The sequence below is a fragment of the Myotis lucifugus genome, unplaced genomic scaffold (assembly GCF_000147115.1).
Source record: "Myotis lucifugus unplaced genomic scaffold, Myoluc2.0 scaffold_486, whole genome shotgun sequence".
NCBI classification, from domain to species: Eukaryota; Metazoa; Chordata; class Mammalia; order Chiroptera; family Vespertilionidae; genus Myotis; species Myotis lucifugus.
The window spans coordinates 139,977-162,692 of NW_005871534.1; the positions used below are offsets into that span (position 1 = coordinate 139,977).

The 22,716-nt window shown below is 48.2% G+C and overlaps 2 protein-coding genes across 2 annotated transcripts; both read right to left on the minus strand.

Annotated features, from left to right (window-relative positions):
• Positions 1-873: 873 nt before the first annotated feature.
• On the minus strand, positions 874-4,164 carry DCTPP1 (dCTP pyrophosphatase 1). The gene is made up of 3 exons (XM_006103465.3): positions 4,006-4,164; positions 3,220-3,330; positions 874-1,366 (listed from the first exon to the last, which is right to left on the minus strand). The coding sequence occupies exons 1-3, from the start codon at positions 4,104-4,106 to the stop codon at positions 1,066-1,068; spliced, it is 513 nt and encodes a 170-aa protein (XP_006103527.1). The 5' UTR covers positions 4,107-4,164; the 3' UTR covers positions 874-1,065.
• A 12,443-nt stretch (positions 4,165-16,607) lies between these two features.
• Positions 16,608-18,766, minus strand: LOC102436419 (selenide, water dikinase 2-like). The gene has a single exon (XM_014445916.2). The coding sequence runs from the start codon at positions 18,602-18,604 to the stop codon at positions 17,276-17,278; it is 1,329 nt and encodes a 442-aa protein (XP_014301402.1). The 5' UTR covers positions 18,605-18,766; the 3' UTR covers positions 16,608-17,275.
• Between the last annotated feature and the right edge of the window lie 3,950 nt (positions 18,767-22,716).

Consider the following 22,716-nt stretch of genomic DNA (forward strand, 5'->3'; position numbering starts at 1 on the left):
GTGTCTGAGGTCACACAACAGGTACATCACACACCTAACACCATTTTTAGGGATAGAAGTGGAATGAGAAATTGGCCTGGAGATGGCAGTGCAGGGGCAAGAGGCCCAACTCCAAGAGGAGTGGAAGCCCTGTTCTGCTCCACATCAGAGATCTGATCCTAGTTTGTGCTGGGCCCTGAGGTTCAGCCCTGGACTCAGGCCTAACTCAAGTGTTGACATTTCCTGCTCTGGACATCTGAAAGTTTTAAGTTGAAAGTTAATAACTGGAAACTTACAAAGTCCTATGTGCCAGGCACTGTCCTAAGCACTCTACTGACAGTAATAACCCACCTAAGTTTGTTTTTACATTTTTATTGATTTCAAAGAGATAGAAACATCAATGAGAGAGAATCATTGATCAACTGCCTCCTGCACAGCCCCTACTGGGGATCAAACCCGCAACCCGGGCATCTGCCCTGGCTAGGAATTGAACTGTAACCTCCAGGTGCGTAAGCCAACGCTCAACCACTGAGCCACGCCAGCTGGGCTCACCTAAGTTTTAAAACCCTATCAGGTAGGCACTTTATTTTCATTTAGATGAGGAAATCAATGAATACCATCAGCTAAGTATGAAAGATGGCATTTGATCCCTGATGGCCTGGCTCAAAAACCTAGGCTCTTAAAGCTACGCACAGCCTCCTATCTGTCAGAGGCCCCGAAGGGGAAGGAGACTGGCTGGAATCTCACAGGCAACCTGCTAGAAGTCAGATCTCTGCCCTGCAGGTGGGAGCTACAATAGAGAAACGTGGGAGTTGGGCTCAGAGGCAACCCTGGTGCCCCTCTTCAGCACCTGCTGAGACGGAGCCTCCCCAGCCACCGCAGGAAGAGTCTGGAGGCGGTTAAACAAAACTTTTATTGAGGGAGAAGAGTACCAAGAGGCTGTCTTCCAGAGGTTCTTGAACCGCAGACCTCAGGACGTGTCCCTAGGTCTGTGATCTGTTAGGAAAGGACTAGAATGAGGTTCCCTGGGCAGGCCACTGTCTTCCTCACATGCCATGCTGAGCTGCAGATCTTGATTCCATGTTTCTAGGTTGAGGCCTGACCTGTGGACTCACAGGCAAGGTCTGCAGTCCCCACAGTCTGGTCTCCAGAGGTGGCCCCGTGGGGCAGGTCTGTATACTTGCGAGAAGAGCCGCGGGACAGATGTGCTGGGTAGCGTCTCCGGTTGGTGTCCATCTTGGAGAGCACTGCTTGGGGAAGATCCACACGGCAGCGGGCCGCTAATGCTACCAGGTAGATGAGGACATCACTGAGCTCCTCTTGAAGGGCCGCCCGCTCCTTAGGGGGCCAGGCTTGGGGACCAGCCTTCCCGTCGGGCTTCCACTGACTGGGGATGGAACACACAGATAGGCACACGCACAGAGATGCTAGCTAGGACAATGGGTTCCGCCTCCCAGGACCCCCCAGTTCTTGCAGCAATGAATTCGCACATCCTAGGAACTTCCTCCAAGGACAGTTCAACCCATATGGGCCCTGGGTAGACTCAGGGTGGGGAAGAGCCTCCAACAGATGAGTCACCCAGACCTCTGGGTCCCTACTTGAGTCAAAGAGTTGGCAAGAGATCATTTCACTTGTCAAGACCCAATTCTTCTCTCCAGCCCTAGCCACTGCCACCCCAGACTAAATCTCAGACCTGGACCTACCGGGGAAGCTTGCTAACCCATCTTCTATTCTTGTCCAGCATCATTTTTTAAAAGCACATTTACACATTACATTTTGTCCCTCTCCTGAAACTCCCCTAGCTGTGCTTGGAATAAAATCCATGCCCTCCAGGTCCTGCATGAGCCGAATGACTCCCGCCTCTTCCAATGTCATAACCCACTACTCTCCCTAACTCCCCACCTAAAAGTCACCCTGGCCTTTTCTGACTTGCACACAGGTCAAAGTGTCCCAGGGCCTTTGCACTTACTGCTCCCATTGCCTTGAATGATCTCCCTGCTCCCCCCACAGCTTTCCCAGGGCCGGCTCCTTCCTGTTGCCCAGGTCTCAGCTCAGGTGTTACCTCCTCAGAAAAGCCTTCTCCCTCTGTTTCCTCCTCTTTCACAACCTGGTGCTATTTTATTCATAGAACTTATCACAACTGCTGATGTTTTCAAATAAGCCTGGCTGGTATGGCTCAATGGTTGAGCATCACCCTATGAACCAGGAGGTCATGGTTGGATTCCCGGTCAGGGCACATGCCTGTGTTGCAGGTTCCATTTCCAGTGTGGGGTGAGCAGGAGGCAGCAGATCAATGATTCTCTCTCATCACTGATCTTTCTCTCTCTCCCTCTCTGAAATGAATAAAAATACATAAAAAAAAATAAGCTTGCTTATTTGTTGTCAGTCTCCTTGCACTGTGAAGGTGGGAGCAATGTCTGTCTTGTGAAAGGCCCTATCTCTTCATTCTAGAACAGCGAGCACACAGATGGGGCTCATAAATCTGTAATAAATGAATGTCTTGCCCACACACACACACACACACACACACACACACGTCTATGCCCTAACTTCTCCACCCCCCTGTGACTTCACTGGCTTAGGCCTCATGACCTCTGGCCTAATCTGCACCAGCCTCCTCACTGGTCTCCCTGCCCCAAATCTTTTGGTGATCCATCCACCCTGCTGACACAGTGCTCGCTCTACCACTCCCGTCTGGTCAGGTCTTCTGTCCGAACTCCATCAATTCTAACCCCAGTTTTATCATTCTGGCTTCATATCCCACCCCTCTCCTCCTCAGCCCTATCACTTACTCAGTAGATATCTACTGAATGTCTGTTGTGGGCCAGGCACTTGGCACACACCAGCGAACAAAACAGATACAAAGTCCTTGCTCTTCCTTGAGAAGCTTTCACTGGAAGAGTCTCAGGTTCTCCTTGAATTTAACTTGCCCTTTCCCACTCACCACCTAGGCACATGTAGTCTCTCCTCTGCCTGGAGTGCCATGGGCAGGTTTTCTATAGAATATATTCCTTTCTATCCCAGAGGCAGAGGTAAAGGAAGATTGCCCTGGCCCTTTCTCCTCTCCCAGGAGGCCGGGCACCCCTCAAGGGCAGGGACTGAGTCATCTGTATCCCCAGCACCAGGAACAGAGCCTGGCAGTGAGAAGGGGAACTTGAACCTACAGATATTTGATGATCAAATACCCCCCACCCCCACCCCCACATAAAGATTCTTCCAGGACGCCTTTCATCTACTCACAAGAGCTCTGCCAGCTCCCCCACTTCCCCCACCAAGGCCAGGAGGAGGTTCCGAGGTTGGTGGAACTGGTCCCAGTCTCTTTCAGCAGCAAACTCAGCATGGAGGCGGCGGCTGGTGTAGGAGAAAGGGGTGGAAGCCCAGTCCCAGGGTTAGGGCGTGGGGGAGGAGATGCAGGGCCCCGGCAGCTGTCTCTGATCTGTAATAGGGGCATGGGTTTCCGACAGGATTCTGCAAGTAACTCCTTGAATGGCCTTTAGTCATGTCTTTTCTAGGGACTATAAAATGGACAAGCCCCTGCACAGACCCTAAACTCCATGGAAACCCAACAATACCCTCTTTACCATTCCGTCTCCTGTTGCTGCTGCTGCGGCTTCCTCCACCTGGCACATCCCTCTCTGCAGATCTAAACCCTACGATCTTACAGAGACCTTGTAGGTCCGCGGGACTTCCCCTGAGGAGCCTCTCTTCGTTTCCTCCAGCAAGAAACAATGCCTCCCCCTCTCCCTGCATTTGTCTGTGTTCTACCTCCCACTCCTGGAGGGCAGAGCATCGGACCTCAGGGCGGGCCTTAACACCGCTCGCCAGGCGTCACCATCCCCCTGCCTCAGGTGTGCGCTGCTAAGCCCATTTTGAATATGAGGTTAGCAGGCTCGCCCGAGGTCAGACTGCAGAGCTGGGACGCGGGCACAGCGGCTAGACTCCTTCCCGCCCACGTGGAGGGGCCCTCCCCAATAAAAGGGCGAGAGGGGGTGATTTCCCAGCCCAGATTGGGGAAAGACGGCTTACATGTCCTCGAGCGTGGGCTCCGGGCTGAAGCTGAAGGGGCGGGCAGCTTCGGTGCCCTCGCCCCCCGCGTCCCCAGGCTTCTCCCCACCCACAGTGGACATGTCGCCCACCAAGCTGCTGTCCAGATTGCCCAGGAAAACCCGCGCTCAGCTCGGAGCCCGCCTCCAGAGGCTCTGACCAATCACAGGCGTTATTGATTGCTTCCGGGGGCGGAGCCGCAGGAAAGGCCAGTTACTTGCGTGGAGCTTGCTATAGCCCGCCCCTTACCCGGACTAGAACAAATAGGAGCAAGCTTCAGGCGTGCGCTCAAAGGCCTCTGCCCCGGGAATACCTCCGGTGTGCCAAAGCATCTTAAAGGGTGTGGATACCAGATTCCACCAAGGTTAGGAGACAAAGGGCATGAGTGCGGGGAAGGTGCCAGGCGCGTCACTACCCTATAGGCGCCGATGGCCGCAAGCGAAATTGACGGGTGGGAACCGAAGGGACTCTCACGGAAAACCCAGAAATGAAAGTTAGAACCCCAGAAATGAAGAGTTTAAGCCAGAAGGGGGAATTTATTATTAGGGTACAAGAATATCTCCAGAATACAGCTGGGCTCTAGGAATAAACTGGAGCCAGGTAGCTGTTTTAAGCATTTTACATATTTAATTCTCACAACAACCTATGAGGTAGGTAATATCATTGTCCTCCTTCTCCTCGTCATCATCCTCATTTTACAGATAAGGAAACAGACATTGAGTTTAACTCAGCAGTTAGTAAAGTGGTAGCCAGGTTTCAACTCCAGGCAGTTTGGCCTCAGAGCCCGTTTGGCCTACTATTGCATCAAATGGTGATAAATACCATGAAAACAATTTTTTAAAAAAATTTTGTTTTATTGCTTAAAGTATTACAAAGAATATTACATACGTCTCCCCCCTCCCCCCGCCCTTGACCTTCCCTCAGCCTCCCCTACCCCCCAGTGTCTTGTGTCCATTGGTTATGCTTATATGCATGCATACAAGTCCTTTGGTTGATCTCTTACACCGCCTCCCCCCACCACCCCCCCCAACCCTCCCCAGCCTTCCTACTGTAGTTTGACAGTCTGTTTGATGCTGCTCTGCCTCTGTATTTTTGTTCATCAGTTTATAATGGTCTTTATTCATAAAATGAGTGAGATCATGTGGTATTTTTCTTTCATTGACTGGCTTATTTCACTTAGCATAATGCTCTCCAGTTCCATCCATGCCATTGCAAATGGGTAAGAATTCCTTCTTTTTTACCGCAGCATAATAGTCCATCGTGTAGATGTACCACAGTTTTCTAATCCATTCATCTACTGATGGCACTTAGGCTGTTTCCAGATCTTAGCTATGGTGAATTGTGCTGCTATGAACATAGGGGTGCATATATGCTTTCTGATTGGTGTTTCTGGTTTCTTGGGATATATTCCTAGAAGTGGGATCACTGGGTCAAATGGGAGTTCCATTTTTTAGTTTTTTGAGGAAACTCCATACTGTCTTCCATAGTGGCTGCACCAGTCTGCATTCCCACCAGCAGTGCACGAGTGTTCCTTTTTCTCCACATCCTCGCCAGCACTTGTCGTTTGTGGATTTGTTGATGATAGCCAGTCTGACAGGTGTGAGATGGTACCTCATTGTTGTTTTGATTTGCATCTCTCGGATGATTAGTGATTTTGAGCATGTTTTCATATGTGTCTTGGCTTTCTGAATGTCCTCTTTTGAAAAGTGTCTATTGAGGTCCTTTTGAAAACAAATTTTAAATGTATTTAAACATGAAAAGTGGGGGCAACTTTAGATTGCATGGTCCAGGGAAGATATGGTAAGGACTGTTGTTTACCTACTCAGCTGCTCTCCTCATGCCTCTATCTTTGCAGAACAGTGATTTTATTCTGGGATCCATCCTTCTCTACTTGATTATGTGGCCCCATTGCCCTGCCATTGATCCGTTTATGGGTGAGCATGTAGCCTAGCTTTGTACAATGAGGAGATAGAGGAAGTGTGGTAGAGACTTCTGGGAAAGGTTCTTTATTTTTATTTTTTTTAAGACATGGTTATTTTTTTAAAAAATATATTTTTATTGGTTTCAGAGTGGAAGTGAGAGGGAGAGAGAGGTAGAAACATCAGTGATGAGAGAGAATCATTGATCAGCTGCCTCCTGCATGCCCCACACTGGGATCAAGCCCGCAACCTGGGCATGTGCCCTTGACCAGAATTGAACCTGGACCTTTCAGGCCGCAGGCCTACACTCTATCCACTGAGCCAAACTGGCTAGGACAAGACGTAGTAGGTTTTTACCTTTGATATTAGTATGTGAAGGCTGGATAATGAGGAGAGGTAGCCCACCAGCTGAGACTGGTAGATAGCAAGATGGAAAGGACCTGGATCCTTGATAATATTGCTGGGCCACTTATTTTTACAAATTACAGAAAAACCCTAATTTAGGATTTTGGATATATAAGTTAAAAAAAAAAATCTCTATTGGTCAGCCACTTTTAGTTTTTCTGTTACTTGTCTTTGAGAAGGTGACATTGAAGCTGAGTAAAAATTAAGGAGAAGAGAGTTCTGGGTAGAGGGAACACTAATGCTTAAAGCAGAACACTTAACATGTTCTAAAGACAAAGGAATTCCAGTATGGTAGGAATGTAGTGAGCAAGGGAGAGAGTTGTTGGTTATGGTGTTAGACGCCAGATCAGATCAATTACCCATGATTTTAAATTTATATAAATTACATTTATATAATACTTTGGGATTTTAGGTATTATGGAAGCCCTTTGGAGGGTTTTAGGCAGGAGAATCATATAATCATACTTTGTATTTATGAGCCCTCTGGCTGCTGTGTTAAGAATGAATTGGGAAAAAAAAAAAAGAATGAATTGGAGAAAGGCAAGGAAAGCAGCAGGAAGATGGGTTACTAATATTGTCTAGGCAAGAGATGATGGTGACGTGGACCAGGCTGATGGTGGGTGAAGATGGAGAGAAGTGGATAATATGGGACATATTTTTGAGGTAGATCTATTGGCTTTGTTGGTTTTGAACTAGCTGGAAAGGATAGAATCAAACATGGCTTTTAGGTTGTGAGTGTTGAACAATTTGGTGGATGGATGATTCTTACTGGGACAAAAAAGATGAGGTGCAAGATTTAACACATGTGGCTTCAGGAGTTTGAGTTATGACAAAGCAAGTTGAAGATATATGTCAATTATGCAGGTGTATTATGAGCCTAAGCTTTAGAGGAGAAATTCAGATTTGGTAGTCTCAGACACTTAGAGAGTACTTAAAGAAAGAGTCGGAGAGGCATTATAATACAAGAATCTTCGTAGGAAAGACCATGATTTGAGGTACTCCAACATTTAGCAGTTCAGCAGAGAAGAGGCAGGTGAGGTAGAAGAGAGATTGGCAGAGTGTGCTGTTATGGAGGCAGGAGTGGAAAGTGCTCCACATTGAGTGGACATCTGATTTGGATGCTGCTGAGCGACTGGGTGAATCGAGAGCACAGCATTTGCCACTGGATTAGGCAACATGGAAGTTGGATATGGGAGATGGGAGATGAGAGAAAAGGGGGAGTCCCGGGTAACTTCTTGGGTTTCTAACTTGAGTAAATGGATGGATAGTTTTGCCATTTGTTGAAAAGAGGACACAGAAACGTGGAAGTTGGGTGGGAGGGAAGATAATAAATTCAGTTTGGGAAACATGGAGTCTAATATGGCTCTAGTTCATCCAGATGATGTCCTGCAGGCACATGGACACACAGGCCTGAAGTTCAGAGCATTGAGTTGCCTTATGGATCTGTGAACTGAAAGTTTCAGGAGCCAACTACCTTCCCTAGCACCTTCCTTGGTGTTTGCTAAGCGTCTCCAAATAAGAACCCAAACACTCTTCTACTGGAAACTAAAACACACTTGGAGAGCAACTTTTTCAGGAGTCTCTGCATTTTCGATTTTTGAATAATAGCCAGGGACTAGGAGTTCTAGAGCTCACGGGTCAGATGGTCCTTGGAGACTGACAAGGAGGGAGAGGCTTTCTCTCTGGGACTGCCTCAGCCCTCTGCCCAGGAGATCCCTGGCTGAGCTGTCAGGCTCTTGTGAAGAACCTGCGGGGACATCCAAGTTCTTTGCTCCACAGCTTCATCTGAAGACCAACCAAACCCAGCTCCAGCACAGCACAGACTTGGGGGATAAGGGAGGCCCTCATGGGGGAGAGGGAACAGACCTGCACATGATTGGCTCTACCACCTGGACTCCTCATCCCATGCTCTTTCCACCCGCACCCCCACATCCAGTCAGTTTTCACCATTCCCCTCAGACATATCTAGGTGTCCTGACCCCCCAGCTTTTGTCAGGGCCACAGTGTGCTTGGTCTTGTGTTTTGGTCCACGTTTATGATGAGCCGTGTTTAAGCCTTTCCCTTCCCCAACCCCTCCCGAGACTGGTGCCCTAGTCTTTTCAAATAAAGGTGTTTCCCGAGCACAGGCTGACAAATGATTAATGACAGGATGGACGGGCTGGGACAGGCACACATGAGCACGCACACACATGCCCTTCTGCTACTCATAAGAGTTTGGCCACCTTCCTTATTAGAGCCAAGCTGTGCAACTGCTCCCAGTAAGGCTCTTTGGGAAATCCTGTAGTGGAAGAGGCAGAAGCAGCTGGAGAACAAAGTAGTAGAGGCCCATAAGCTGGGTGAATGCTATGGGGGTGGGAGAACCTGAGCCAGTCTGAGATCCCAGGGCTGTTCATGGTTTTATCCCCAACCTATCACAGTGCTATTCTTATTGGAGGTAGAGCCATAGGCCTTGTTGGTTTTGAACTTGGAGATGTGAGAAGGCATTTTGCTATAATTAAAAATGTTTGTTCTTGCCTTGGCAGGGTGGTTCAGTTCATTGGAGCGTCATCCCATGGACTGAAAGGTTGCCAATTCCATTCCCTCTCAGGGCACCTATCTAGGTTTCAGGTTTGATCCCTGGTGGGGGTGGGTACAGGAGGTAACCGATCGATGTTTGTCTCATACATCGATATCTCCCCCCCCCACACACACACACACCTTCCCCTCTCTCTAAAATCAGTAAGACATATCCTTGGGTAGGATTAAAACAAAAGTTTGCTCTTATTAAATGTTTCAGGGGGAGCCCTAGACAGTTTGGCTCAGTGGATAGAGTGTAGGCCTGCGGACTGAAGGGTCCTGGATTCGATTCCAGTCAAGGGCACATGCCTGGGTTGCGGGCTCGATCCCAATAGGGGGTATGCAGGAGGCAGCTGGTCAATGATTCTCTATCATCATTGGTGTGTCTGTCTCTCTCTCTCCCTTCCTCTCGGAAATCAGTAAAATATATTTAAGAAAACAAATGTTTTAGGGGGAGTCATGACAAGGGCTTTTAGGAATCTCTAGCTTAGCCCATTCAGGATGAGTCTCCAACACTCTTAGAAGCTCTTCCCCAACTTACTTACCCAGCCTTGCCCCCTTACACACATGCTGAAGTCCAGCTAGATATTCCCACCCTCCCCCTTCCTGCCTTTGTTCACACAGCTCACTTCTCTGCATATCCAAATCCAAATTCCACCCATCCTGTAGAGCCCTGCTTCAAAGCCACCTCCTCTGGGAAGTCTTCCAGAACTTCCTCCAGAGGACAGAACTTTATTTTCTATAGCACTTCATGCACTCTAGCTCTCGTGGCACTTACCACTTTTCACCTTAGTTGGGGGTGACTGGTGTCCCTTTTCTAGATGTCCTACATTGGGTCTCCTGGGGAACAGAAGCAGTGTCAGGCTTTTGTTTCCTCAGGGCCTGGTACTTGAGTAGATCAAATAAATACTAATTTATACAAGCACATCTCATGGGATCCCCTCCCTGACTTCCTGCCATAGGTGGTGTGGCTGCACCTATTTTATGGATGAGAAAACTGGGACCCATGGCTTGTCTGAGTTCACCCAGAAAGGCATAGCTGCAGCTCACCAGCACTCCTCAATGCTCCTCAGCAAGTGGAACAAGTCTCCCACCCCCTGGGAAACCCTGGAGTGGAAGAGGCGGCAGCAGCTGGAGAACAAAGTAGTAGAAGTGAAGGAAGCCACTCACAGGTGCCTGGTGTGAGCTGAGGTCACCTAGTCACGGCCTTTCCTTCCGTCTTTCTGTCCCTTCTCTTCATCCTCCTCCAGCTTCAGCTTCCCTTTTTCTTCTCTTCCTTCAGCTTCCCTTTTCCTTTTCTTCCTCTTCCTTTTCCTCCATGGCTTCCCTACCCTGGCTTGTACCTGTGATTCTTTTCTAGTTTCCACCCAAGGCCCTGTCACCTCCACTACCTGCTACCTCCATTTTGATGCCCAGCCCCTCCCCAAGGAAAAGTTGGATGCCTCCCCTGCTCTCAACCCCTCATCCTTTCTGAGTTAACTAAGCGGGCCCAGGCCAAGGAGGCATCCAATCATTTTCCTCCCCTTTCCACTGCCCACCTCAAGCTGGAAAATGAACCAGTTAGAGAGCTGTGTAAAGGGCTAACCAGGACCAAGGTCCTAATTTCTTCTCCAAAGCCTCCTCAAGGAGATCGGTGGTGTCAGCTTCCACTGCTAGGAAACAAGAGCAAGAGAAGGGTCAAAATAGAGGGTGCTAGGGTCCCCAATGTGTACTTCATTCATTCATTCATTCATTCATTCATTGAATATATTTTGAACACTTACTATGGACCAGACACTGTTCTAGGTGCTGGGGATACAGAACATCCCCTGCCATCTTGGAGCCCACATGCTAGCAGAGACAGACAATTATAAAGTAAACTAATACATTCTCAAGATAAGTACAAATTAGGATAAAAGGTATGAAGCCAATAAATAGGGAGAGTAGCTAGGTGTTGGCAAAAGTCAGAGATGGCTTTTATGAGGAGGTTTTATGTGAGCTGAGCCAGGACTGAGAGTGAGCCAGCCAGGTAGAGAGCCTGAGGTGAGGTTCCAGATGGAGGGAACTGAAAGCGCAAAGGATCTTGATTTGTTGGAAGCACCATGGAAAGGCTAATGGCCTTGTGTGTAGTGAGAGAGGCAGGGAGAGTGCCATGGGATAAAGCTGGAGATATGTAGCAGGAATTTTATGGAAGGACCTTTGAGCAGGAGAAAACTGGATTTAATCAATCAATTAAGTTAACTTAGTTATTTTTGTTAGGTAATATTAGCATTATTAGCTATGTAAAAATTTATTGCTGAGTACTATATGTGATCACATTTTATTGGTTATACAGGTTTTATTTTCGACTAGTTGATGGGCCTCATTCTTCTCTTCCATTTGCTAGTTTTCTTTGAGTGGGCTCCAGCTCCTGGCTTGAATGAGTGATGTCCACAGTGTCCTGCCCTCAACAGCCCTTCTCAGCTCCTGTCCACTCATGTGGCTTCTTTTACGGAGTCAGTCCAGCTCGTCTTTGGTCTTCCTCTTTTCCTGCTGCCTTCTGTTTTCCCCAGCTTTATTGTCTTTTCCAAAGAACCCTGCCTTCTCATGATGTGCCCGAAGTAGGACAGGTTCAATTTTGTCATTTTTATCTTTAGCAATGTTTCAGGCTTAATTTGCTCTAGGACCCACTTGTGTGTGTTTTTTTAATATATATATTTATTACTAATTCTTTTTACATCTTCTATTAGCCTTCCAGTACAACTTTTCACAACATTAAATGCATCAGTACCGTATCTGTTCCACTTTCCTTTTTCTGGAAGCCTTCCAGGCTCCTGTTCCAGCATAGACTTGCTCTCCAGCGTCTACCTTGATAGCCCCTTTCACCTCTCTCCCTGGCTGGGTTAGATTTCCTGAACCCCATGTTTTTTCCTTTCTTGGTTTGCTCCCTTCTTTTGCTGGAGTACATCTTCCAGTAGTTTCTTGAGAAAGAGTGCATGGGATGAAACCCCTTTGATACTTAGCATGTCTAAAAATACCTTTATTCTACATTTTTGAAAAATGTGGCTAGGAATAAAATTATACACTTTAGAAAATCATTTAACCTTGGAATTTTGAAGGCACTCCTTCATTGGCTTTTACCTTCCAATTTGCTATTGAGAATGCAGATAACATTCTTTTTTTAAAAATTATTTTTTATTGATTTCAGAGGAAGGGAGAGGAAGAGAGAGAGAGAGAAACATCAATGATGAGAGAGAATCATTGATTGGTTGCCTCCTGCACGACCTCTACTGGGGACCCAGCCTACAACCCCAGCATGTGCCCTGACCAGAATTGAACCCATGACCTCCGTGTTCATAGGTTGACACTCAACCATTTGAGCCACACTGGCTGGCCTGATACCATTCTTATCCCAGAACCTTTGTACATGATCTTCCCTCTCCCCAGAAGATTATAGGAGAGCATAGTGAATACAAGCTTGGACTCCGGAGTCACACTGCCTAGAAGACTGATTGTGTAACCTTGGGCAAATTTTTTTTTTAATATATCTTTATTGATTTCAGAGAGGGAGGGAGAGAGAGAAACATCAATAATGAGAGAGAATCATTGATCAGCTGCCTCCTGCATGCTCCACACTGGGGATCGAGCCCGAAACCCGGGCATATGCCCTACCTGGGAATCAAACCAGGACCTCCTGGTTCATAAGTCAATGCTCAACCACTGAGCCAAGCCGGCTGAGCTTGGGCAAATTTCTTAATCTCTCGGCACCTCAGCTTTCTTATTGACAAATGGGGTTGTTGGAAATTTAAATAAGTTAATACACATAAAATACTTATAACAGTGCCTGGCAAAGAGTATGCACTATATAAATATTTGTGATTATTATTATTATTGTTGTTAGGGTCTCTTTATTCCTGGCATTTTACATTTTAGTATTAAAATTAATGTCTTTTTTCATTCACTATACTGGGAATTAAGAGGTATGTGACACAACTTCTAAGTTTTTTGTTTTTTTTTTTAATATATTTTATTGATTTTTTACAGAGAGGAAGGGAGAGGGATAGAGAGCCAGAAACATCGATGAGAGAGAAACATCGATCAGCTGCCTCCTGCACACCCTCCACTGGGGATGTGCCCACAACCAAGGCACATGCCCTTGACCGGAATCGAACCTGGGACCTTTCAGTCTGCAGGCCGACGCTCTATCCACTGAGCCAAACCGATTAGGGTGCAACTTCTAAGTTTTAAAAAACGTTCTTGTATTACTCTTTGATAATTTTCTTTCTTCCATATGCTTTATTGCCTCTTCCTGGAATTCCTCTTAGATGTTGAACCTCATGGCTCACCTCTGATTTTCATTATTTTCCCCTTCTAGTGTGTATCTCCCCCCCCGCCCTACTTTCTGGAAAATTTCCTGAACTGTATTTTCTTTAAAAAAAAAAAAATCTTCACCCGAGGATATGTCTATTGATTTTGGAGAGGAAGGGAAGGTGGAGAGGAGGGAGAGAAGCATTCATTGGTTGCCTCTTGTTTGTGCTCCAACCAGGCACTCAACCCCCAACCTAGGTATGTGCCTGGACTGGAAATCAAACCCATACCTTTCAGTGTATGGACGATGCTCCAACCGACTGAGCAGCCCAGCCAGGGCTCAACTTTATCTTTTAAGTCTTCCACTGAATATTAAAATCTGAACTGTATTTTTATATTCTACATGCTTTGTTCTTATCTTCTCATGGACACTTAATCTTGTTTCTTTGCCTCCGTTTTTTTTTCTTCCACTCCCTGTATTGTCCCTTTCCTGAATTTGTTAGCTTTGACTTCTTTCAAGTTAGAGGCTTCCTCAATGACTGCTCCTATTTAAGACTTAGGCATTAAAAAGAATGTGCCTGTGTGAAGATTTTCAACTGGGAGACTTCTCCATACAGGGATTTTAACTGGGGGCTCCTCAAATGTTTCTATTTTTTCTGGGCACATTCATTTTCTCCATGAGCAGCGGTATAAGCTTCCTGCACAGTGTTTTTAATAGCTGAGGAAGCGGTTTGGGCCCTCATTTTCAGTTTTTATTCTTCTGTTTTTGGTCAAGTCCCCTGTCCTCTGCTGTGCCTGGTGTCCCTGATTTTACAGTATTTTTTAATTCACATTTTCCAGGATATAAACTTCCCTTTATCTACCAAGCTGAGGAGCAGTCTTCTGGCTGTGTGAACCAGGGAGAAGTTTGAGAATTTTTTAAAAAAATCTAATTACCCTGAATAAACTTTCAACCTGTTTTATTTTCATCTGTTTTATTTTAAATCCTAGAGACCCAGTGCACAGCATTTGGGGGGCGGTGGGGGGGCGGTCCCTCATCCAGGCCTGCACCCTTTCCCAGTCCGGGAGCCCTCGGGCGATGTCCCATGGAGAGGCTCCCACCACAGCCTTCTAGCCGAGTGGCCCTCCCCTGTGGTTGAGTGCCTGTCCCCTGGTGGTCTGTGTGCATCATAGCAACCGGTTGTTCCACGGTTCGGTCGATTCACATATTACCCTTTTATTATATACTAGAGGCCCTGTGCACAAAAATTTGTGCACTTGGGAGGGGAGGGGGGTCCCCCAGCCCAGCCTGTGCCCTCTCACAGTCTGGGACCCCTCGGGAGATAACGACCTGCTGGCTTAGGCCTGCTCCCGGGTGGCAGAGGGCACGCCCAATCCCTAGGTGCAGCCCCTGGTGGGGCTCAGAGCAGGGCCGATTGGGGAGTTGGGGCGCTGCCCCGTCATGCACAGAGCAGGGCAGATCGGGAGGTTGCGATGCCACCCTCAGTCACGCTCAGGGTAGGGGCGATTGGGGGGTTGGGGCACCGCCCCCTGTCACACTCAAGGCAGGGTCGATGGGGAGGTTGCGGCGCCACCCCCTGTCATGCACAGAGCAGGGCCGATCAGGGGGGTTGGGGCTCTGTACCCTGTCACACACAGAGCAGGGTCGATCAGGGGGTTGGGGAGCTCCCCCCTGTCACGCACAGAGCAGGGCCCATCTGGGGGTTGAGGAGCTCCCCCCTGTCATGCACAGAGCAGGGCCGATCAGGGGGTTGAGGAGCTCCCCCCTGTCACTCACAGAGTAGGGCCGATAGGGGAGTTGGGGCACCGCCCCCTGTCACACACAGAGCAGGGCGGATCAGGGGGTTGGGGCGCTACACCCTGTCACACTCAGGGCAGGGCCAATGGGGAGGTTATGGCTCTACCCTGTCACACACAGAGCAGGGCTGATCAGGGGGTTGGGGCACCGCACCCTGTCAAACACAGAGCCACAGGGCGATCAGGGGGTTGGGGAGCTCCCCCCTGTCACACACAGAGCCACAGGGTGATCAGGGGGTTGGGGAGCTCCCCCCTGTCACACAGAGCCGCAGGGCGATCAAGGGATTGGGGAGCTCCCCCCTATCAGGCACAGAGCAGGGCTGATCAGGGGGTTGGGGCGCCTTCCCCTGTCACAAACAGAGCAGGGCGGATCAGGGGGTTGGGGCGCCGCACCCTGTCACACACAGAGCCTTAGGGCGATCAGGGGGTTTGGGCGCTGCCCCCTGTCACGCTGATCCCAGTGCCAGGAGCCTCGCTGCTCCACTGATCCCGGTGCCGGGAGGCATATTACCCTTTTACTATATAGAATAGAGGCCTGGTGCACGGGTGGGGGCCGGCTGGTTTGCCCTGAAGGGTGTCCTGGATCAGGGTGGGGGTCCCCACTGGGGTGCCTGCCAGTCTGGCTGAGGGGCTGAGGGCTGTTTTCAGGCTGGTGGGTTGACTAAAGCTCCCAACTGCTCCTTTTTTTCTTTTTTTTTTTTTTATTCTGGGCCAGCTTTAGCTCTGAGGCCTCGGCTGCTGAAAGCCGGTTTCTGGCCTTTGTTTTTCCTTCTGTATTTGATACAATGTTGCGGTCCGGCTGGCTGAAGCCCGGCTGACTGAAAGCCGGTTTCTGGGGTTTTGTTTAGCTTCTTATTTGCAACATAGTACATAGTTGCTTAGAGTTGCAGCTGAGAGGCCGGCAACTCAGGCGGGGAATGTTAGAGTCAGCCGTCACTGGAGCAAGCAAGCCTCCCTGTTCGCTTCAGTGCATGGCTGCCGGCAGCCATCTTGGCTGACAGTTAATTTGCATAAGGATATGCTGATTAGCCAATGGGAAGGGTAGTGGTCGTACGCTAATTACCATGTTTCTTATTAGTGTAGATTACCCTTTTATTATATAGGATATTTTTATTGATTCCAGAGAGGGAAAGAAACATCAATGATGAGAATCATTGATTGGCTGCCACCCGCAGGCCCTCTATTGGAAACTGAGCCTGCATGTACCCTTGACCTGAATCCCACCCAGGACCCTTCAGTCCACAGTCTGACACTTTATCCACTGAGCCAAACCAGCCAGGGCCAGAATCTGTTTTTATCCCCACCCTTGATCCCACTTCCCTTGGACCTCTGGACCACAGCTCCTCACTTCCTGTTAGTATTCCCCAACTTGGAAGGCATTCACACTTTGGCTTCCTCTATCCTGCCAAGGCAGTTACCCCTCTTCCACCTACTTTTCATTTTCCAAGGCCTGTTGGCACTTTTGCTATTTCCTCTCCCACTGTCTAGTCCTGGAGGTTTATGTCTGTTTTGTCCTTTGCTGTCAACTCGGGGAGAATGCAAACCCAAATCTGGGGGTTAAATGATCAGACTCTAAATGTATGAATTGATTCATTTGATAACATTGTAAAAGACTCAGAACTTCAAGGATCCAAACATTAGTCCGGTGAATTTTCAACAAAATGCTTTTTATTTAATTCACTAGAAATCACTTTACTGATTAAATCATCAGGAATTTTCAGCACAAACTTTAACATCTTAATGACCTCCGAGCCTGGGCTCTGGGCTTCTCTGCCTCTCCCAGTCCTTAAAAGGGTTTAGAGGAAGAGGCATCATTAACAGAGACCAGGTCAGATGGCTGCAGGTCTTCCTTTCCCAGGCATTGGACAAGCTGCTCAATTCTTGTCCAGAGCAGGAAAGTGACAGCATTTCAGAAAAGTCTAATAAAGAACCTGTCATTGCCTTATAAGATCTTTCTTAACAATTTATATTTATCAACCATATTGGTCCAAATTTAGTTGCACATGTATATGTATTTCCCCCCAATTCTCTCAGATGGAAATTTTCTCACTTTGCTCTTGGAAAGAGGATACAGGTTTTTGTGCTCCCCTTCCAAGCCAAAATAAAACCACCCTCCCCTGAAGTCGAAAATAAGCTGGCTTTGGGTGTGCAGCTTCTGATGGGCTGACTCAAATCACCTGGAAAGGGCAACTGTGGAACTACTATGCGGGCAGCCTTCTTTGGAAATCTGTTCCTAAAGTCAACTCTTCAGAACCATCCATGATTGTGTGCACAGGCGGTGAGGTCCAGACAACTTCTGCTCTTCCATCTCAAGAGCTAGGTTCAGAAGAGGCGTTGGAATGGTCTGGAACGAGAGCCGTAGCAGTGGTCCCACGAGGCAGGACCTCAATAACTCGAGGCTTGTCAATGATGCGGGCCGTCCGGTTCCCCTTTTCCACAATGCCAACGATCCAGGCTTGGTGACCCTCTCCGTACTTGGAAGATTTTATCTCAGAGCAAAAGCGAGCAGCCTGTTCCCTTGGCAAACAGATCAGCAACCCCCCAGAAGTTTCTGCCGAGGTTCCTTGAAGGAGCCCAAAGCGCCCACTGGCCTTGCTGATGGCGGCCATCTTGGCAATGATGGGCAGGTTATGGATGACAAAGGACACCTCGTTTCTTTGTTGTTTGGCAAGATTCTGAGCGTGCCCCAGAATGCCAAAGCCTGTGATATCTGTGGCTGCATGGGCATTAAATGTGTGCATCAACCCCGCGGCAGTTCTGTTCAGGGTGGCCATATTGAACATGGCTTCCCGATAGGCCAGCTCCACCTCTTCTCTGGAGACCACCATCTTGATCTTATTCCACTTTTCAGGGTTATCCAGCCACTGGTGGGCATTGACAGCCACCTGGGTTCCTAAGGGCTTGGTTAACACCAGCACGTCCCCGACCACGGCACTGTCGGGCATGATGAACTCATTGGGCTGACACACCACCGTGGCCACCCCGCCCACGATGACCCAAGGGTTTACCACAGTCTGTCCGCCCGTCACCGCCGTCCCGCCGTCCTCGGCTGCATCCCGGAAGCCCCTGACCAGGAGCGGGGTGACCTTCTCCCGCTCCTCCTCGGTCATGCTCTGGCTCACGCTGAGGAGCATGAGCATGTTGTCGCACTCGGTGATGCCCATGGCGTAGAGGTCGCTCAGCACGTTGGCGCAGGCGATGCGCCCCATCATGTAGGGGTCGTCCACCAACGGGTAGAAGAAGTCCGTGGTCTGCACCAGCGACAGGCCTCCGTGCCTCAGCGGGATGACGCAGGAGTCTATCCCGATGCCCAGGGCCGGCAAGCTGGGGCTGGGCTCCGCCAGGACCTGCAGGCCGGCTTCCTGGGCCACCTCTTCATGGCCTCCGGCCAGGCCCCGGTCGTCGGGCCGCGTCAGTCCCGCCAGGAGTTTGAGCAGCGTCTCCTGGGGGACCTTGCAGCCTCAGCCCTTGAGGCCGGAGAAGCCCGTCAGCCGCCAGCTCGGGCTCAGCCCCAGCGCCTGCGGCTCGAAGGGCCGGTAGCTCGAGAAGCCGTGACCCAGAGACAAGCCCGCCAGACCCGCCGAACCTGCCGCCGCCGCCGCCTCCCCGCCGGCACCCGTCGCCGCGGGGTCTGCCATCGCGCCTGCCTGGCCGGGCGGGAGGGAGGAGAGCAGAGTCGAGTCCCCTTTGGTTCCTTCTCCAGTGAACGCGGACCAACAGTCAGAGGTGAGCGCGGCGACTGCAACCGGCACGACTCGCGCCGGGAGCTGCAGGCACGCCGCGCGCTCCTGCCTTCCTGAGGGCGGGGCCACGGCCTCCGTACTTATGGCCCTGCTGATTGACAGCCCTTTCGCCCAATAAGCACCGCGCACCCAGAGGCGGGCCTCCTTTGGTCTGAGAGACGGACGTATTACCAACCGACCTCCAACTGGCGCGCTTGGGGGCGGCTGCTTTACGCAGCGGGCGCTCTGGGTCGCCGCCCGCGTGTCATTTAAATGAACTCTTGCCCGCGGCCGGCGGAACCCTGCTCCCCAGAGGCCGGTTACCGAGCACAGGGCGTCATAGACGGGGAAGGTCGCCAGCTCGCAAACCCCGTGTCCAAGGGCCACCTGACAGCGCACACGATCGATCCAGGGAAGGAAAAATAACCCGTGGAAAGTTTCAGAAAGAATGATAAGAAATTGGATAAGCAAACTCCTGCATGAAGATAATGCAAGGTTTAGAAAGACGACAAAAATTTAGCCCCAGGCCGGCATGCTCAGTGTTGGAGCATCGACCTATGAACCAGGAGGTCACAGTTAAGTTCGGGGTCAGGGCACTTGCTCGGGTAGAGGGCTCCATCCCCAGTGGGAGTGTGCAGGAGGCAGCCAATCAGTGATTCTCTCTTATCATCTCTCTCTCTCTCTCTCTCTCTCTCTCTCTCTCTCTCTCTCTCTCCCCCTCCCTCCCTCTCTCCCTCCCTCCCTCCCTGAAATCAATAAAGAAATAAAGTAAAAAGAATTTGAGGACTCCAGACACCTGCATGGGTTCTGGTGCTGTTTCCACCACTAACTCTGTGAGTCACTGTCCCTCTCCTGGCATTAGTTGACTCATCCAGACAACACAGTAGCCTACCTAGTTTTCTCTTCTGAAGTTTCTGTACCCTTTAAGTTAATAGATGCGAAAATCTATGATTTATCCATGAAGATCGTTACCAGTGTCTAGTAAAGTTATAACTGCACATAATACCTTTGACCCAGCAGTTTCAATTCTAGAACTTTATCCTACAGATGTCGTCACCAGCCTGAGTGGAAAATAATATGTTAGTTATTGCTGTGCTGTTTATATCAACATATTGGAAACAAATGTTTATCCATTATGATCAAAATAAATTGATTTATTTATATAATAAGCTACCAAGCAACTGTAAAAAAGGATGAGAAATCATTGATGTAATTATATTGCTAATAGTTACAGTTCTAAATGCTTTACCATATTAACTTATTTAATTCTCATGAAACCTTTTGAGTTAGGATTCTTTCCACAGCATATATATAAGGAATATAAGGCACAGAATGATTAAATGACCTGTTGAAGGTTACAGGCAGTGTAGAGCGGAGCAGTATATGCATCCAATCTGCTCCAGAGACCACCAGGTTATGTGCCTGTGATGTTTGTTAAGAGAAGTGAGCAAGCTTCAGAACTGTGTGTGTAGAATACTATTTGTTGTAAGAGGGGGAACTATATGCAACAGCATATTTCTGGAACTGTTACTATTGATTGCCTCTGGGAAAGGAATGAAATGCTTAGGGGATACGAGATTTTTCCGTGTATTGCCTTTTTGTTCCTTTAATGTGCCGCGCAGCATGGCCAAGGGTGATCCTGAGTGGGGGGGTGAAAGGATTGAGAAAAGACAGACAAGAGAATGAAAGCTGGGTCTCGGTGGGACGCTGCCTCCCTGATGAGGAAACAGCGCCTGCGCCCACAAGCCGTGTCTTTATTTTATAGCAGATGCCACGAGGCAAAGTAAGGGCGTGATCACGTTGTTTCCAGCATTCTCATGAGTTTCAACCTCACTCAACTACATGCACCTGAACTCTAGCACAAGGCATGTGGGGCTACGTGTTCGGACCATAGGTTCAAGCTTACAACCACAGCCATTGGCTATGATTGTGCTGGGAGGGCCCTGCCCTCCAGCTGGGACTTGCACGTGGCCATGAGAGGACCCTGTCCTTTCATTAGTCCGAGGCTTGAACCTGGCCAAAACACTGCAGCCGCGCCCCACACTTTAACATTTGGAAATAAAGAACATTTTAAAACATTTTAATGTATTACATACTTTTTAAAAAAAGTAACTGCTGATGGGGCAACCATTTTTTGTGTGTGTGTGTGTGTGTGTGTGTGTGTGTGTGTGTGTGTTGGTGCAACCATTTTGGAAAAGAGTTTCACCTTAACTGATAAAGCCGAATATAAATACATGTGACATAATCACACTGTGAAATATTTTTTATCTGTGAAAATGAATTGTAGGTTTAAGAACCAATATGGATAACATGACAAACAAATGTTGGGAATAAGAAGCAAATTATAGAATAATGCATAAACTAAGATGCCAATTATCTATAATTCACACTAGGCAAAACTATAATATATTGATATACATAAATAATTAAAACTTTTAAAAATGTATTTTTATTGATTTCAGTGAGGAAGGGAGAGAGAGATAGAAACATCAATGAGAGAGAATCATTGATTGGCTGCCTCCTGCATGCACCCTACTAGAGGTCGAGCACTCAACCCAGGCATGTGCTCTAGACCAGAATCGAACCCTGGACCTTTCAGTCCACAGGCTGACACTCTATCCACTGAGCCAAACCAGCGAGGGCAATGATAAAAACTTTTTAAAGTCTGGTCAGGGTGGTTCAGTGGTTGACCATCTGCCTATGAACCAGGAAGTCACGGTTTGATTCCAGGTCAGGGCACATGCCTGGGTGGAGGGCTCCATTCCTATTGGGGGCATGCAGGAGGCAGCTGATCCCTGATTCTCTCTCATCATTGATGTTTCTATTATTCTCTCCCTCTCCCTTCCTCTCTGAAATCAATAAGGGAATATTTTTTTTAAAATGTTTTAAATGATAAGAGTGAATGAATAACAAAATTTAGCATAAGGATTACTGAGCTATGTTAAATTCTGTTCCTTGAGCTGGGTGGTAGGTGTTACACGGTGTTCTTTAAACCATACACATATATTTTCCCACACTCTTTTGTAAGCAATATTTAAACAATAAAAAAGGAATCATGCTATATTTCAGAATAAAAAATACAAAAAGAATAAATAAGGTTATGAAAAAGCAATAGATATAGAAACAAAAGACCTTTGGGTTTTGTCTGACCTCTGAATTTGCTCCCATTGATCTGTTTGGCCTTGAGGAAGTTATATAATATCTCTCTCTCTCTCTCTCTCTCTCTCTCTCTCTCTTTAAGAAATTTTGTTGTTGTTAATCCTCTCCTGATAATCTTTCTTCCATTTATTTTTGTTTGTTTTGTTTCAGAGAGAGTGGAAGGGAGGGCGAGAGACAGAGAAACATGGATGTGAGAGAGACACATCCACTAGTTGCCTCCCGCACATGCCCTGACCAGGGCTGGGGATCGAGCCTGCAACTGAGGTATGTGCCCTTAATCATATTCGAACCCAGGACCCTTCAGTCCACAGCAGGACGCTCTATCCACTGAGCCAAACCAGCTAGGGCTATCTAACCTCTTTCCATGCTAGTTTCCACTTCTATAAAATGAGGGTCATAATCTCTGCTTAGAATCTTGTGAAAGGATCATATGAAACCTCAACTACGAAACGTTGTTTGCAAAATGTTCAGCATATTGTACACGTGAAGGAACCACACGTCATTAAAGGGAAACCAAAAACATTCTGTTCTACCTGTGGTCACCTCATCTGGGTTAATAAGTGACTAGAAAAGTTGCTCCTGGTTATTTCTTTGGACTTTTCCCTTTGGACTGTTCCCTCTCAGCATTTAGCACAATTTGTAATTATTTTTCTAAGTTTTTATTATCATGACATTTTTAAACTTAAATATATAATTTTTTATTGATTTCAGAGAGAAGGGAGAGGGAGAGAGAGATAGAAACATCAATGATGAGAGAGAATTATTGATCGGCTGCCTCCTGCACGCCCCCTACTGGGGATGGAGCCCACAACCTGGGCATGTGCTCTTGACCGGGATCGAACCTGGGACCCTTTTAGTCCGCAGGCCGA